This window comes from Artemia franciscana, chromosome 4 (genome assembly GCF_032884065.1).
Source record: "Artemia franciscana chromosome 4, ASM3288406v1, whole genome shotgun sequence".
Taxonomy (NCBI): Eukaryota; Metazoa; Arthropoda; class Branchiopoda; order Anostraca; family Artemiidae; genus Artemia; species Artemia franciscana.
In genome coordinates, this window is record NC_088866.1 from 27,639,927 (window position 1) to 27,655,939 (window position 16,013).

The 16,013-nt window shown below is 35.4% G+C and overlaps 1 protein-coding gene across 1 annotated transcript in view; it reads left to right on the forward strand.

Moving 5' to 3' along the window:
- The window catches only part of LOC136026240 (uncharacterized), a 142,560-nt gene that overhangs the window by 14,006 nt on the left and 112,541 nt on the right, over positions 1 to 16,013 (forward strand). Inside the window, exon 2 of the mRNA XM_065702597.1 lies at positions 7,344 to 7,624. Coding sequence (XP_065558669.1) covers positions 7,344 to 7,624 — 281 coding nt within the window. The remainder of the gene's footprint in view (positions 1 to 7,343; positions 7,625 to 16,013) is intronic.

Below are 16,013 nucleotides of genomic sequence, written 5' to 3' on the forward strand. Positions count from 1 at the left end.
TCCAAAATAATATTGGACACACTTTAAATTATTGGACACATTAAAGAATTACGCTTAGGCTACATCTCAGAAAACCGGTTCCATAGCTAGAAAAACAAGTGATGGATGACATAAGGCATTGGACTTAGACAAAATTCATTAGACTTAATGATTTGGGCTATATATCTGCACATTCAGGGTGGGGTTGGGTCTCCATAATCTTGTCTGTAAAGTATTATTTTATCATCATGCTTTGCTATATTTCATTATGATTAACCTAACTTCACTTCTTGGTTGTGTTTCGAATTCTCGTTTTTTTAGTGTTTTTGCCGCAAAAACTATAACTTAATTTAGTATGTTTAACTGAATACTTTAAATTACTTTTTGCCAAAGTTATAGGAATTAGAAAAAAAAACGAAAAGGGAAGCTTTCAAACCAGGGAAAATAATTTACCGTTTCTCACGTCTTGTACTTCTTAAAGTACCAAGGATAATGCAATTGAAATCATATTGTTCGAACTGGTTAAGTGGAAACTTGCAAAACCATGTATGTCTTCGAAATTTAGAAAAAACTGAGTTTTCAATTCTCAAAGAAACAGATTTTTTTATGCAGTTATGCAGTTTTCGGTACCAGCGGGCGGAAAAAAAACCCTCAGCAACCCGCTATCACCCAAGGGTGGAAATCAGCAGCAAATAAGCTAAAAATATACGGTACCGAACAGCTTAAGATGGTGTAGCTTTTCTATGAAGGGGTAGTTGTCGTAAGGATCAAAAGATTGTTTGAAAAGATGTTTGAACTTTTATGGAGAGAAAGCGTTATCAAATCAAACAAACCAGTTTTTATTATTTTCATAATACAACGTGAAAACACTGACGAAATTGTGATATTGCTTTAAAATCTTTATAATTCCAAACAACAAAAACTTGTCAACTTAAAAATGTTAGGAAATTCTCTTTGGATAGGAATTTTACTGATTGATTAGTTAGGAATGTAACTAATAGGTTTTCTTTATTTATTTTCACGGTTCAAAATAGCAAAATTGATCAAAATGTGGTATTCCGTAAAATACCACTTACCCATACAGTAACTTTACATAAGTGGAGAATGCCTCTGAATAGGCGAAAGTGATATCAGGTCATCGCTTTCATCTAATATAAGGCCATTTACGATCCTTGTGGTTCAAATTTGACACTTATGGTACAGTTTCTAATGCATGCGCATGCGCATTGACAGTACACAAGCGCACTGGTCCAAAATAGTTACACTTGTGTGCTCCATTTTCCTCCATTTGAAAATAAAGAAAATTTTCACCTTTTCTTACTTGATTAAAATTTTATATACATAAAACAATTGTTTTTTTCTTTTTACTGGCTCAAAATTTGGCATAAAAACAACTGGTAAATACAACAACGGGTAAAATGGTGAGTTTATCTGGCTTGCCTTTCTGAGATAAGCTGAAGGAATAATGGGATAGGCTTGTGAAAATACGTCACAAAAATCAGCCAATGAAATAAAAGCACAATTTAACACAGAATTGTAGGACAATAATATAAATAGCTACAAAGGACAAACTGCCTTTCCATCGTAAACATAAACAACAGATAGAACAAGAATATTCATATTTTGTAAGACAATGGAGCTCAAACCCCAAATGAACATTTGGCCCTATATCCAAGGTCCGTCCTCAGCAAAACAATAATAAATATATGTAAAAAGAAACTAAAAAAGTAAAATGTAAAAAGTAAAAAGTCTAAAAATGTAAAAAGTAAAATACAGCCTTTAAAGCTAATTTTCTTTTTCTAAAACAGTCCTAGAATCCTCACTTCAACGAAGTTCAACCAGGACTCACCTTTGAAGGTCCTGGTTGAACTTCGTTAAATTGATGATTCTGGGACTGTTTAAACAATATTAGTTTAAAAGGCCGTAATTTAATCTAAGTTTTTTTTATATATTCATTTGGGTTTTGCTGAGGACGGCCCTTGGAAACAGGGTCGAAATGTTCGTATTGAGATTTGAGTTCCACTCCGTTACAGAAAAAATATCCTATTGTTCTACCTGTTGTTTGTGTTTGTAGGACAGTAATATCTCTTTTCCTCTTTGGGCAAAAGCTGAAAACTTTCTAGATTTTTCTTCCGCGTTACTACACGTTCCTGCCAGTTTGTTTCAGGGATATTAGTCTTTGTCAAGGATGGAGTCAGCAACAAATAAGCTATAAACTAATGGCACCAAATGGCTTAAGAGGATGTCGGTGCCCTCTCCAAAATAATATTGGACACATTCAAGAATTACGCTTAGGCTACATCTCAGAAAACCACTCCGTTACAGAAAAAAATATCCTATTGTTCTACCTGTTGTTTGTGTTTGTAGGACAGTAATATCTCTTTTCCTCTTTGGGCAAAAGCTGAAAACTTTCTAGATTTTTCTTCCGCGTTACTACACGTTCGTCAGCAACAAATAAGCTATAAACTAATGGCACCAAATGGCTTAAGAGGATGTCGGTGCCCTTCAGGGATATTAGTCTTTGTTAAGAATCCCGTCGATGGGTTATATTTGATGTTCTGACCTGTAAAAGTCAAATATTTGTAAAATAGTGGACTGACATTTTCCACCGTTCGTGTTTAATGGTGGCAAACACCTCAATAGCAGATAAATTATGGAACACTTTTAGACTGAGTTTTGTCCAACTACAATGTTTGTTTAACATTACAAAGCACACATATATCATGGTGTGTTAATATATAGATCATTTATGCTGAAATACCCAAGTTTCAACTTTATTCTCTTTACGAAAGAAATTAAGAGGAGCTTTTAAAAAAAGCCTTTTCCCTCATTCTGCGTTTGTTGGTGGTAGGTTATAATAATAACTTATATTTGACCCACTAACATTGTAATAAAGTGGAGTAACAAAAGAGAAAACAAAAGAAACACACACCACTGCAAATCAAAATAATCGCACGAGAGGATGGAAAGAACCTAACCGCAGGCAAGCCTCTTCTTTTAGCTGGACATCTAACTTATCATAAGTTATCAATATATCAATAGTTTTAAAGATTCAAATAATCTTTCAGTTCCTATACCAACGAGGTAGATAAAAAAGGAACTTACAGTGGTTGAATTACGACGCTTTAATGTCCTGCATATCACTAGTATAAAAAATGGGTGCACACCTGACAGAAAATGTGGAGAACTTTGATGAAAAATGTGATGGGGCAGGATCGGACAAGGTTGGTCTTTGTGTCGCGCCCAAGCACGTCAGACACCATGAATTGCCTTTGGGTTACTTATCTTTAACAAGTGCATCCGCAGACCTATTTTTTAAAGACGGGAGTTAATTTAGTTGAAGTGTGGCACAACATTGAGAAAATTGTCCAAATTAAGCAAATTGTTTAGATAAATAAAAGATAATAGGGAAAACCCTGATATTTCGGGTGGACTGACACGGAGCCAAAAGACCCCATTTTGAGAACATGCCTTTGCCACTATATCTGCTATTACTTCTACTACTAACAACTCACTGCAGTAGAAAGCTGCCTGAGGCCAACACAGCTAAGAATGCTCCTCCATCCCAGCCTATTCAAAGCCTCCCTCTTTACACCATCCTAGGGATTTCTAATTTCCCTCATATCTTTCCTTAAGGCATCCTTCCATTATATCCGAAGACGACCTGATTTCTGTTTAGCCTTTGACGATTGGCCGAAAAGGACAATTTTCGGCAATCTGTCATCCTTCATCTGCAGAACGTGTCCTAGTCATCTCAACCTTTTCGTCATTGTAGACCTTGAAAGGTGGATTGATTCAAACTTTTCTTACAACCTACTGTTTGAAATATGGTTAGTCAGTCGAGAACCCAAAACAATCCATAGGCAATTTCTCTGAATAACATCTAGCAAGTCCTCCTCTGTATTTCTGAGGTCTCATGCTTCAGAACCATATTCGACCACTATCCTCACTGTAGCTTTCAATATTTTAATTTTAATTCGCAGACTTATCTTCTTACTCTTCCAAACTTTTTTCAACCGTGATAAAAAAAAACAAAAAACCATGGACCTTTGTTATTCTACTTTTAACATCTTAACCGCGCTAATCGTCTTTACTATTAACACTACGTATTCCTACTTTTAGCGACTTAGTCTTCTTAATATTCATTTTCAAACCTATTCTAGCACCCTAAACTCTAAAAGTTCATTCATGTTGCTCACAGTTTCACCTAGGATGGTTAAATCATCCGTATAATCTAAATCCAGGAAAGTTTTACTTCCCCATTTGATTCCTTTTCCCCCATTGCATTTCTTGTGGTTCTTGAGACGAAGTCCATCAAAGTGATCCATATAATCGGGGGTAGAACACAGCCCTGATTAACTGCTGATTTTTTACGAAACCACCTACGAATATCATGTCGTACCTTAACCGCAGCAGCATTATTCTCGTACATAGCACTAATCACTTTAATGTGTTTGTCTGGTGTACCATACAAGGATAGACATTTGATAAATCTCTTCTTTCAGCTGAATCAAACGCTTGTTCATAATCTATAAAACTGAGGACTAAAGGTGTTTGATGACTTAAGCAATTCTCAGTTATTAACCTAAGAGGGAAAAGCTTGTCGACTCATCCTCTACCCTTGGTAAAACCGCACTATACTTCTCTTAAAACTTTGTCTAAAGTATTTTTAAGTCTAAAAAGTATCATCATACTAATTAATTTTCTACCTCCAGAATCTAGACTAACGCCTCTATAATTACCACACTCCTCCTTATCACCTTTCTTATGCAGGGGTTTAATTAGGAATTGCCCAAGACCGCTAGGTACTTCCCCTTTTTCAAAAATCATGGTTATAATGTTTAGTAGCTTATTTCTAACCTCATATTTAAGACTCATTTACCGCAGTATCAGCAACTGGGGGCCTAATTGTTTTTAATCCTTTTATTACTGTCATCCTCCTTCACATTAAGGTGGTAGCTATGTTACTTCTATGCTACCACACAAGGCTGTATCTGGGGCGAGGGTGTTAGGGGGCTTAGGGGGTTCGACCCCCTGGATACGACCCTGCCGCTACACTACTATAGTATTTAGCATTTGAAACCTCCAGTGGCCGAGACATCTGAACATATTAGAGTTGATTTGAATGAAAACCGAATATCGACTAGCCATCCTTTTTGTCACTTGCGTCAATCTTAGCAGCAGTACGAAGCAGTCCCGGAGTCACTACGCCAACTTTTCCCATAACACATGGTGGTACTTCCACTACACATGGTGCGCGTCACTTTATATACATAATTTTGAAAGTGAGTAGCAACTCGGTGGCATTTTTGGCATATCTTAAGGATACAAAACAAAACACATTGGAAAGGGGGTGGGTCAGAGATGTGGGATTTTCTTCGTACATATAGACATGGCTTTGCCTACCCAATCTTTTAGAGCGTGGCATTATTCTTTAGTCAGCTTAGCACGAGTCCTTTATTTGGGCATTGAATCACGTTTCAGTATTCTCTTTTTTTATGTGAACAGGACATTACTCATTCGGAAATCGGTTACTACTATCTTTAACAGTGTTCAAGTTTTAACCCTGCAAACGCTGGCAAGTAGTTTAGACTGGATTACATTGTCATTTTTTCTTCTTTTTTTGTGTTGACTATGGAATGTCTTCCCTTAAGGCTTTCAGAAAAAAAAAAAATCAAATGACCTCTAGAAGATTTAGGATCGTAAATCATAACTGCTCGATTGTATTTTAGTGCAACAAGACACCTTTTAGATAGCTCTATTGGAGTTAATTTCGGAAAGGCCAACCTTTAAATGAGGAGTAAAGAACCTTAGAGTTGAACGTATACTAAATGTGTAACTTATGCAAATTCGTATTTTCTAGGAGTAACAAATCCACCCACTTTGTTAACTCGTGTTTTTAATAAATATTTAAAACAGAAAATTCAAATAACGATCTCTATCCTGTTGGTGGAAAAAGTATCCTGTGCATTAAATATCAATTGGCCATCCTTTGAGAGGGGAGTAAAGGACCTTGGGCCTGAACACAAATTAAACGTGTTTCTGATGCAAATTCCATGTTTTCTAGGTAATGCAAATCTCCACATTGTGGTAATTTTTATTTTTTGAAAGATTCCCACCCCCTAAAATATCGCCATCAACTGGTGGAAAAATATCCAGCGTTTAAAGTATTATTTGGCAAGACTTTGAAAGAGAAGTAGATAACCTTAGGCTTGAGGGCAAGTAGTATCCGTGTATGCACTTTAAGCGCCCAGTACCCCCATTATTTTAAGCGCCAGTACCCCCACCATTCATACGAATATTTGGATAAAAACAAAATCAAACCGTATGTTAGCTTACGTAGTGCTGATGTCTTCTCCCCTCTTTTTCCTTAAATGACTGATCATCAAGGGAGATTTTCTTGAAATATCCAGAATCATAGGGGAGGGGGGAATCCCCCTAATATTTATTTGTACATTTGATCTGTATTCTTTATTCGCACCTAATTTCTCTACAAACAAGATATATTTTATAATAGTCACCATGGTAAAAAACGTTTATCTGTAATTTTTAGCCCATAATCTTAAAAATTGAATCAAACCGTATTTTAGCTTACGTTGCATTGAATTCTTCCCCCTCCTTTTCCCTTAAAGAACTGATCTTCAAGAGGGACTTTCTTGAAATACACATAATTCTGGGGGAGGATTTCCCCCAATGTTTATTTGCATATCTGATCTGTATTCTTGATTCGCACCGAGTTTCTCCGTAATAGAGACTTTTCTGCATCTTTTTATATTTGTAGACTTAGAGGAATGGAGAGTCTACTTATAAAGAAATGTTGCACGGAACTTTCAGTTTTCAATGACTTAGAATTTCATACTGAAAACCGATTAGGTTTTTTCTTCTTTTTAATGACTTAAAATTTCATACAAAAGAACCAATCGGGTTTTCTTTCGTTTACTGGCTGAAAATTTCATACAGAAGCATCAAGGATTTTTTAACCTTGTCTTTATTAACTTAAAATTATGCAAAAGAACCAATCAAGTTTTTCTTTCTTGTTGCTAACTTTAAATTTCATACAGAAGAACCAATCAGGTTTTCCTTCTTTTTACTGGCTTAAAATTTGACATAGTAACAATGAATAAAAAAGAGGGATTATGGCTTATTTTTCTGAGATAAGCTTAAAAACTTCTGTGATTGACCTTCTAAAATTCCTAACAAAAATATACTGTATTTAAATTATCTTTTTTAACACCGAATTGCTACATATTAACCTCTCTTTTTTTCTTCGGTTCCTCTATAGTTGAAAGTGTTGTTTTCTGGAAATGTTTGTTGTAACTACGTATATTTTGTTTCATTTTTGAAAGCTATATCTTTTTTTGCAGCTGAGGGAGATCTAGAGACTTTCAGTGAAAACCATAAAAAGTGTAATTTTTCGTCGAAACGCAATGTACCTGAAAATAGTGGCGGTGTCCTTAAGTTAGATTTATTTTCCAAAGAAACGCGTCCAGAAGCTTTACAGCTGTTGTATGCGTCTTCATGTGGCCCTGTTGTCGTTCCAGAAGACTGGCAGCATTTTACTCAAGACGAAGAAGAAAATTTCTGCCTTAGCGCTGTTGCCAGACGTTTGAGAAGACGAAAAAATTTAGATATCGAAATAAGAAGGGTAAGCTTTTTAGTTATGTTATTAAGGGATACAGCTATTAGGTATCGAATTATTTTAGGCGATGAGTATTTTACACTTTCTTGGGAAAAAATGGCCCTTATTAGCACCAGTATACAAGTATGAGGAATATCATAAGATAATATATGGGTGGGTGGATGAGGAGGAATTACAGCAAAGGTGAAGTATTAGGCAAAAATTAGAAGAGACCTATTCATGGTTTGAGATAATTTAGTCGCGATTGTAGAGAATACAGGAGAGAGAGGGATGAAAGGAGAGGGGGAGGTTTGGCATATGAATAAAAGAAGAAGTTGCGTGATCTGTCGGATTTTTTTTTCAACAAGAAATAAGTGAGTGTTTGCTCGTAGATGGCAAAGGAGAAAGTCAAACGTTGCATCTCGTCTATCTTTTTTTTCTCTCCTTATTTTTAAGGACTTGAGCCTGATTTTCATAGTGTTTTTCCAGTAGTTTGCACTTGCGAGGCTTCCATTCATTGAGATGCTGTTTTAAATGAAGCCTGTAAGTGTTGTATCACTTTTTTGATGCAGTAAGTTTTAATTTCTGCATAAATAGGTTCATTTCATTAAGCCCCATTTAACGTTTCTATGACATTATTTTTTCTTTGTGGGAATTTGATCAAAATCAGAAACATACAGTAAAATTAAGTATTTATTTTATCTGCCCACGTCGGGTTCGGTTTTCCGGCCCAAAGTCAATTGTCTGGCCCGAATATTGAGCAGATCCCAATAGTTTCTGGTGCTCCTTTTGAACAACAAGCTGAGTGGCTAAAAAAAAAAAAAAAAAAAAAAAAAAAAAAAAAAAAAAAAAAAAAAAAAAAAAAAAAAAAAAAAAAAAAAAACACTTACGATAGTTGCAACCACTTTTGTTTGACATTCCAGAGGGATGAGAAAAATTTTTATTTATGCCTTTCTTGCTTTTCCCTTTAGTGAAGGGTCCGAGTCCATGTGAAAAACTGGGTGTAAAGTTTAAAACATTTTTACCTTTAATGTGCTAAACTTATTTCTCATTTTTAAGAGTGACTTATCGTCAAAGTTAGTGAGGTGAGATCAAGGCCGCATCCACTGGAGGGGGGGCACCGAAATTTTTATCCGACCAGTAAAGAAGTAACATAACGAAAGTAAAACAGTTCAAAATAGGGATGATACCTTTTTATTGACAGTGAATAGATATAAAATTATTTAACTGGATATTTCGAACACATATACTGTGTTCATCATCAGCAGTAAAATCATATTCGAAGTTATCTAAGAAGTAACATTATGCATATATACAAACTATGCTTCTTAAAAGTTCTTTTTAATGTCCCTCCCCAAACAAAAATCCTGGATACACCCTTAGGTGAGATAAAGTCATTTCCCTAGTTTCAACTTCCACTTGGTTTCACCTGCCTATATTTGCCCTGTCCTTAATACTTACACACTTAGAGAAAATTCTTAGAAAATTCTGGTGGACAAAATTTTCCCAGATCAAGTGAAAATGACAATGAAAAATGAGCCATATAGTATCGTAAATGCAAAGAAATACTGGAAAAAAAAGACCCGTTCCTCTGAATTATGCAGACTTATCCTAGTTTTTGACAAGTCTTTTGAAGAAAGTAATTTTCAGATATGGGGGGATGAACTGAGATCTGGAGGCGGAAGTTGCCTCCCTGGCTCATAGCAAATTACGCCCATGCCTAACAGCTTAAGGTGGTATAGCTTTCCTTTGAGGTTTATTTAATGTTTGTTTGTTTTATATTTAATGTTTGGTAATTAACTGTTCAATGTGGTTGCACTGACAAATATGTGGTATCGTCGTAAAAGCTTCATAATCACGGAACAATTAAAATTAAAATCCTTAAAAGCCAATTATAGACCTAGGATGGGCCCAGAGGGGCAAAAAATGTGTTTATTTTGATATTTTGTGTACCTTGAGAAAGATTTTTGGTTGAATTTGGCGAAGTGCCATTTTCCTTGGCCAATTTCCGTTTCGCCTCAGCTACATAAATTTGTCTTCTTCATAACACTCCACGCGCTTAGAACAAGCTCGCATACCCAGAAAAATTTTGAAAAAAGAAATTTCTTCTGCTATGTGTAAGTTACTTTTTCTACCAAACCTTCAGAACGACCTTGTAAAGATTGTTGATGTAGCCTACTGATATACCACTTGAAAGCAATTTTTTTTCCACTTATTGACATACTCATAGTCTGTGGGAGACCTGTAGCCACTTGTAAGGCCGTTTCCAAGAGAGGTCTACGTTTGAACCCCTCTCCCTGACATTTTTGTCCGACTCGTAAAAAAAGATAAAAAAAATGCATATAAAATTTTTTTGATACGTTTCCTTTTTTTTGTTAGCGATTCAGAAAATATGATACAGCCCTAAAAGCTTATGATTTTAAAACAACGAAAAGGAAAATCCCGGTTTTTAAGTATGAACAGACCTAAGATTGGACAAGAGGGTGACAAATGTTGCTTTTTTAATGTCCTTGGTACCTTTAAAAAAATTGTTTCGTATTAAAAATCACTATGTTTTATGAAGTATAATTAGTTTTTCAATAGTTTTAAACCACCTATTCCATATTACTCGACTGTTTTATATTTTTGTCAATCTCTATTTTTTTCATCTCTTTCTTCTTATAGCAAGAAATAAATTCAAGCTTATTCTACAAGTAACCGTTCATTACAACTAGTTGCAAGATTTTCTAACCTATGTAGTATAATATTTAACTTATATAGCATTATGATTATAGTAGTCTATAGTATAGAACTTCTATAGAATGAGGGTTGAATCTTCCATAGTCTAACATAGGAAAATAGGGATTAAAACTGCCTGTGCCACCTACAGTGCAGCGCTTGGCAACTTTGTTAAATACGTAGAAAATTTAAATTTCATAATTGGTATAATTTCTGACACACCATCACCTGCAGATGGAATTTCTTCTTCAAAAGAAAAGGAACCCAGCTTCTTCTTCAAAAGGAGAAGCAGATAATTAATCTATAGTATCACATGATTAAGCTAAGTTTTTCTGCAAGTGATTATCGATAAACTTTTTTTGTTTTCAAGAATTATTTTAAGCCAACATCTAGTCTGAACAGAGTATGATTAGGTTAGCTTGGTAGAATCTTGGTAGATTAAATAGACTAGTTGACTTTAAGGTGATAGGCCTACAGGAGCCATAATTCTACTTTCTGAATCCTCTCCTACTTATTAAAATCCCTAAAAGGAACAAATATGGAGCGGTTGGAGTCACGTATAATCACTAAACGCTAGATGTCGTTGGTCATTTTCTTTTTTAATAATATGTGCAGTTTTCACTCTTTTAAGTTGCCCAAATTCTTTGGTGTATACTCCTGATAATTATGATGATTAAAAAAAGGTATTTCATAATATCCTAATATTACCTATCTCTGCATCAGTATCTTGGTTCAAATTACACCAGTCAAGAAAGATATTGAAAAAATTAAAGACAAAAGGTAATCGATACTATTAGGGATTCCTTATCATTTTCCCTGGGGAAATATTAACTTATTAATAGCATGAAACTTGAATTACAGGTAACTGATATATGGAATTTGATTCTAGGAATTATATTTTTCTGGTTGTTTAATGTTATGGAGCTTGCAATAAAAACAAGTTAATAATAGCTTCAAAATGAGACATGCTTAATTTGGTGAAAGTATGCAATCAGGTATATAAACCAAGATCTAATTCTGGGGGGGGGGGTGGTCCTAAAACAAGAATAGACAAAAAACAAGACAAATTAAATGAACGTTAAAGGAAAACACAGAAAAAGTTGTGCATAAATTTTGTGTTTTGGGGGTCTAGGAGCCTGGGTAAAAAGCCCACTGTCTCTTAAGAATACAAATGGATGAAGTGTTGCACACTCTCCGGTGTGCATCATGAAGGACCACGCGGGATGCACTTCTGTTACTCATAACGCACTTCTGCCACGTATGGTGCGTGCAACCTGGCGATTTCTGAAAGTGGATAACCCCTTGCGTGATTGATTGCAAGGTTATTTTACGCCTATTTGCAGCTTGTAAACTAAATACCAAAACTATGAGGTTTCGGATGACTTGTTTATCTGAGAAACGATTTCGGTTCTTTTTTTTACTTGAAGGTTGTAAGCATAATATAAGCATTTAAACTTGAAAAGTGAAACGCGGGAAATTTTAAATGTAATTGAATTTAATAGAATAAAAAATTAAATAATGATTTAATAGAAATAGTGCAATAGACATTAAGTTGTAAATTTTACGGAACTAACTCAAAGAAGCCAGGACTGTTGAAAGGCAAGGAGCTGCCCTGGGCACCGTGGCTGAGTTGGGGTGCAACGGTTAATATTTTTCAGGGCCATTGTGTTAGTGATTTGCTAGTTCTATAGTTTTTTTTTTTGGGGGGGGAAGGGGGGCACGATTTCGCCTTAGGTGCCACCAAACCATAGGAGCTTACAGCAGACCCAGTGGAGAATTATGTTTTTCAATTACTAGAATTTAAAAGAAGGACCTTTTTCAAGGAAATTACAGGGCTGCGTATTAAAAAAATATCTTGATAAACATTGGAAAAAACTATTTTGAAAAGTGAAATACTGAAAAAAAACTGAAAACTATGTTGAAATGTTGAGAACGGTGAATACTTCGTTGAAAATAACGAAAAACGCGGAAAAATCTATTGAAAAACCTTAAGATTTATGTTTCCTGTGTTAATTTTTTTTTCTGAAGCCCTATGGTTTTAATTTTTCAGTGACAGTTTTTCTATCATTCGAATGTTCAGCTTCAGGTGTATTCAATTGCTGTGTTACATTTTGAAATTTGCCTCGTATTATTTCTTAGATTGAAGAATACTTAAGAAGTCTGTAAAAATAGAAACTTTTTTTTACTTTTAAGTTTAAAGTTGCTTCTTTCTTTGTGAATGGGCAGTTGTGAAACCATCAACTATCAAGTCCCCGAATGACTCAAATTAGTGCTAGTTATATCTCGTTATTAGCAAAATCTCATTGTGAGTGCGACTTTAACTTAAGAGCATATAACCGGGTACTAGCTCACATTCGGGACTATCGGCTCAGAGCCCACAACCTCTGTGCCTTTGATGGGGGGGGGGCAGCAATAGGAATTGGTTTTGAAAATTTCTGTAATCGGCAGAATTCGAACCAATTGCTTGCTGCGGCAAATCAAGTGGGGGGCTAAGGATTCGTTTTGTAGCAAAGATCAATATATTTTGAATATATTTCAAGGGGAAGCCGAAGGCCTGGTCTGTGGATTATCAATGCTTTTTGTGCGTCAGCTTGGATCGAATACCAGATCTGTATTGCTAAGCAATAAAACAGTTGTGCCACTGGAAGCAGGGGTGGCAGGTTAATGGATGCGAAAGAATCTGATATGTTAAAACATCTACCGTACTGAGTATTCTTGTAAAAGGGGAGGGATAAACATTTAAGGACATATAGACTATAGTTATGCATTGCTGTAAATAGTTTTTAACTGTTAACCTATTTAACTATTTTAACTATTAATATTTTATCGGTAATCATGTATTACAACGACCCCAATCAAGAATTTTAATCTGTAAGATCGGGGAAAACCGGTTTATCTGTCTGCAGTAGGTTATAATTAGCTTAGTCTCATTGAGAAAAACTACGATGTAGGTATATTTTTTATTAAATATTTAATATGTAGAGGGGATTAGGTTAGGTATGTTGCATAATGCGTTCTGGGTGGCATGCTTTCAATAATTTTTTTCTGTACTTTCCATATTTTTGTTAATAAACTGTTATATTTTCATCATATTTTCGTATATTTCATTAGAATTAGACTAACTTGAATTCTTGAGTGAGGTCACTATGCTACATAAGTACCATTTTAACTTTTCAACAATGTTCCTAAGAAGGGATATAAATAATTCTTAGAAGAGGATAAAGAGGGGTGGAGATCGAACGTGCTCTGGTTTGTTGGCCTCATCAGCTTAGTGCTGCAGAAGAGCCATTAATTAGTAGTGTTTGTTGTATTATAAAATTGTTTTATTTGTACTTTTTAGAAATACAAGATGGTTTATAACTGGCTAAGTTGGCTAACATGACAAAATTTCTTCTACTCAGAAATTCATGATGGCAATATAAATGGCTAAGATGGCCAAATTTCTCATAGCGCAATTGCTCTTGTGACTAAGTTGTCCCGAGCAGTATTCCAAATTTAGAACTTCTTTGCTTTTATCTTTTTTTTTTCAGGAAAAATGTGTGTTTCAGTAAGGAATCTAAGTATTGAAAAGTAAATTTGCCAAGTCCAAGCCCAGAAACACAAGATGGCATATAAATATGCCTAGTGTAAACAAAAGATCGCCTGTAAATGATTGTTAATACCATTGCGTGAGCGATAAATTAATTCATCTGTCTTAATTGCAGAGTCAGGAAAAATATAGTAATTGCCGTAGAATCTTGTTAGGCTTAGTTTCAATAATCACAAGTTTGCATGATTGCATGACTAAAAGAGTGAACACAAGCCTTGTAAGGAGCTTTAGTCTCGTGCCCTCGCATTTTCTTTCAGAAACTACTTTATCGATTTTTTCATAAAACTTACTTGTGATATGGTATAATCAGTCTGATCAAGACGTGGGGAAAATTTTGATTAGCGCCCTTCTGTCTTCCAAAAATATTCAGGTCAAATGTTAGCGAAATTTTCATTTATTAACAAAATTTTCCATTTATTTGAATCCGACTTTTCTTAATCTAGCCTCTGCAAAATTGTTAGTTATTTTGTCCCAATTGATCGCTTTTAGTTTTTTGCGTTCTATGCCCATTCACGCTAAATCATTTAGTTGCTCCTAGGCTTGGCCCATAGTCGATCTGAGGTACATTGAGTTTATTAAATGACCGCTCATTACTGGCCACCAACACTACAATCGCTTATAATATTTTATAGGCAACTCTACGTTTGCGAAGACCCATTTTTTTATTTTCAAGCAATGGTGATGAAGATATGGGAGAAAATGAAATTTTCGGATTCAATATGCTTATACTTACTGCCAACTGCGACCTCTACTTAAATTTGATAACAATGAAATTTAAAAATAAGTAACCAATAGATTCTTTATTTGAAATTTTCCACCCCTAAAATTTCTGTCCCTGGAGCAAATGCCCCCTCTGTTCCCCCTAAAACCACTTCTGGGTACTGGGTCTGCTCTTTAGGGATTTGGAAATTTTCTGATTTTCCATAATTTAAAAAAAAAATCGATTTTATGCTCCCTCTGAAATGTTGCCCTCCCTCAAAATTCAGTAGACCGTATTAACCTGGTATGGGGTCAAGGGTTGAGATCGTTCACGTGACCAACAGCAGATTTAAGGCTGAAGACATGAACGTAAAAGTCGAGGCAGACCTGGAGAGCAGAGTGCAAACTGTAGAGGGGACCCGTACTAAGACACTACCTACGTATCGGAAGGCAATGGGCATAGAATGGTGTCCTGGCTTAGTGCCAACCAGGAGGTTAATTTTGACTTGGGCGCGACCAACCTTAGTGACGGCCAGAATGACAACAGGGCCAACCAAGAATTACCTTTTCAATTATTAGAATTTATAAGACTGACCTTTTTTAAAAGAAAATACATGTTGAAAAAAAAAAAAACTTTAAGGTTTATTTTCCCTGTGCAAGTTTTTGGTATGCTGTTTTTTCTGCCTTCCTATGATTTTGGTTTTTCAGCTTAAGAGAGTTGAATTTTTAAAACTTGCCATGCAATTTTTAAACAAAAACGTATTGTATTTTTTTGCAAATGTGTCAGAAGCATGTAAGACTGAACCATATTTCTATTTTATAAGCCAGTTCAGATCATTCTCAAAGAAGAAGTCCAATTAATATCATAATTCTGCCTTGGTGAATGGATAGTTCTGAAACTAATAAATTCAGTGATATCTTGTTGTCATTGATATAATTCCAAGCTCAATGTAATACATCCAAGTAGCTTGTCTTTCCGATGAAAATTGCAACAGTAGCCTACGCTTGTTACAAAATCACATGTTTAAATGGGACAGAAATCTTAATTTACAGATCTATTGCCTCGGGAGTAACTTCCCCATCTGAGTCTTTTTCTACAGAAGCCCTTTTATGTATCTTCCATGCGCTCATTATCTTGCTTCTAATGTGTGCCCCTTCCGAAATGTTGCCCGCTCCCGAAAGTAAGATGTCTGTGTGTGCCTGGTCTAATCTCAAGGGTTGAACTCGTTCACGCAACCAAAAGTAGATTTAGGGTCGAAGACATTAACGTGGAAAACCAGGCAGGCCCGTAGGTACATTAGGGCCACCAAAGAGGGGCTGCGTTCATGCACATTGGATGCATTGCTATGGTCCTGAAAAAATTGCCGTAGAACGGTACTGGCTTAATAACAGTCGTTGTAGGGTTTGATG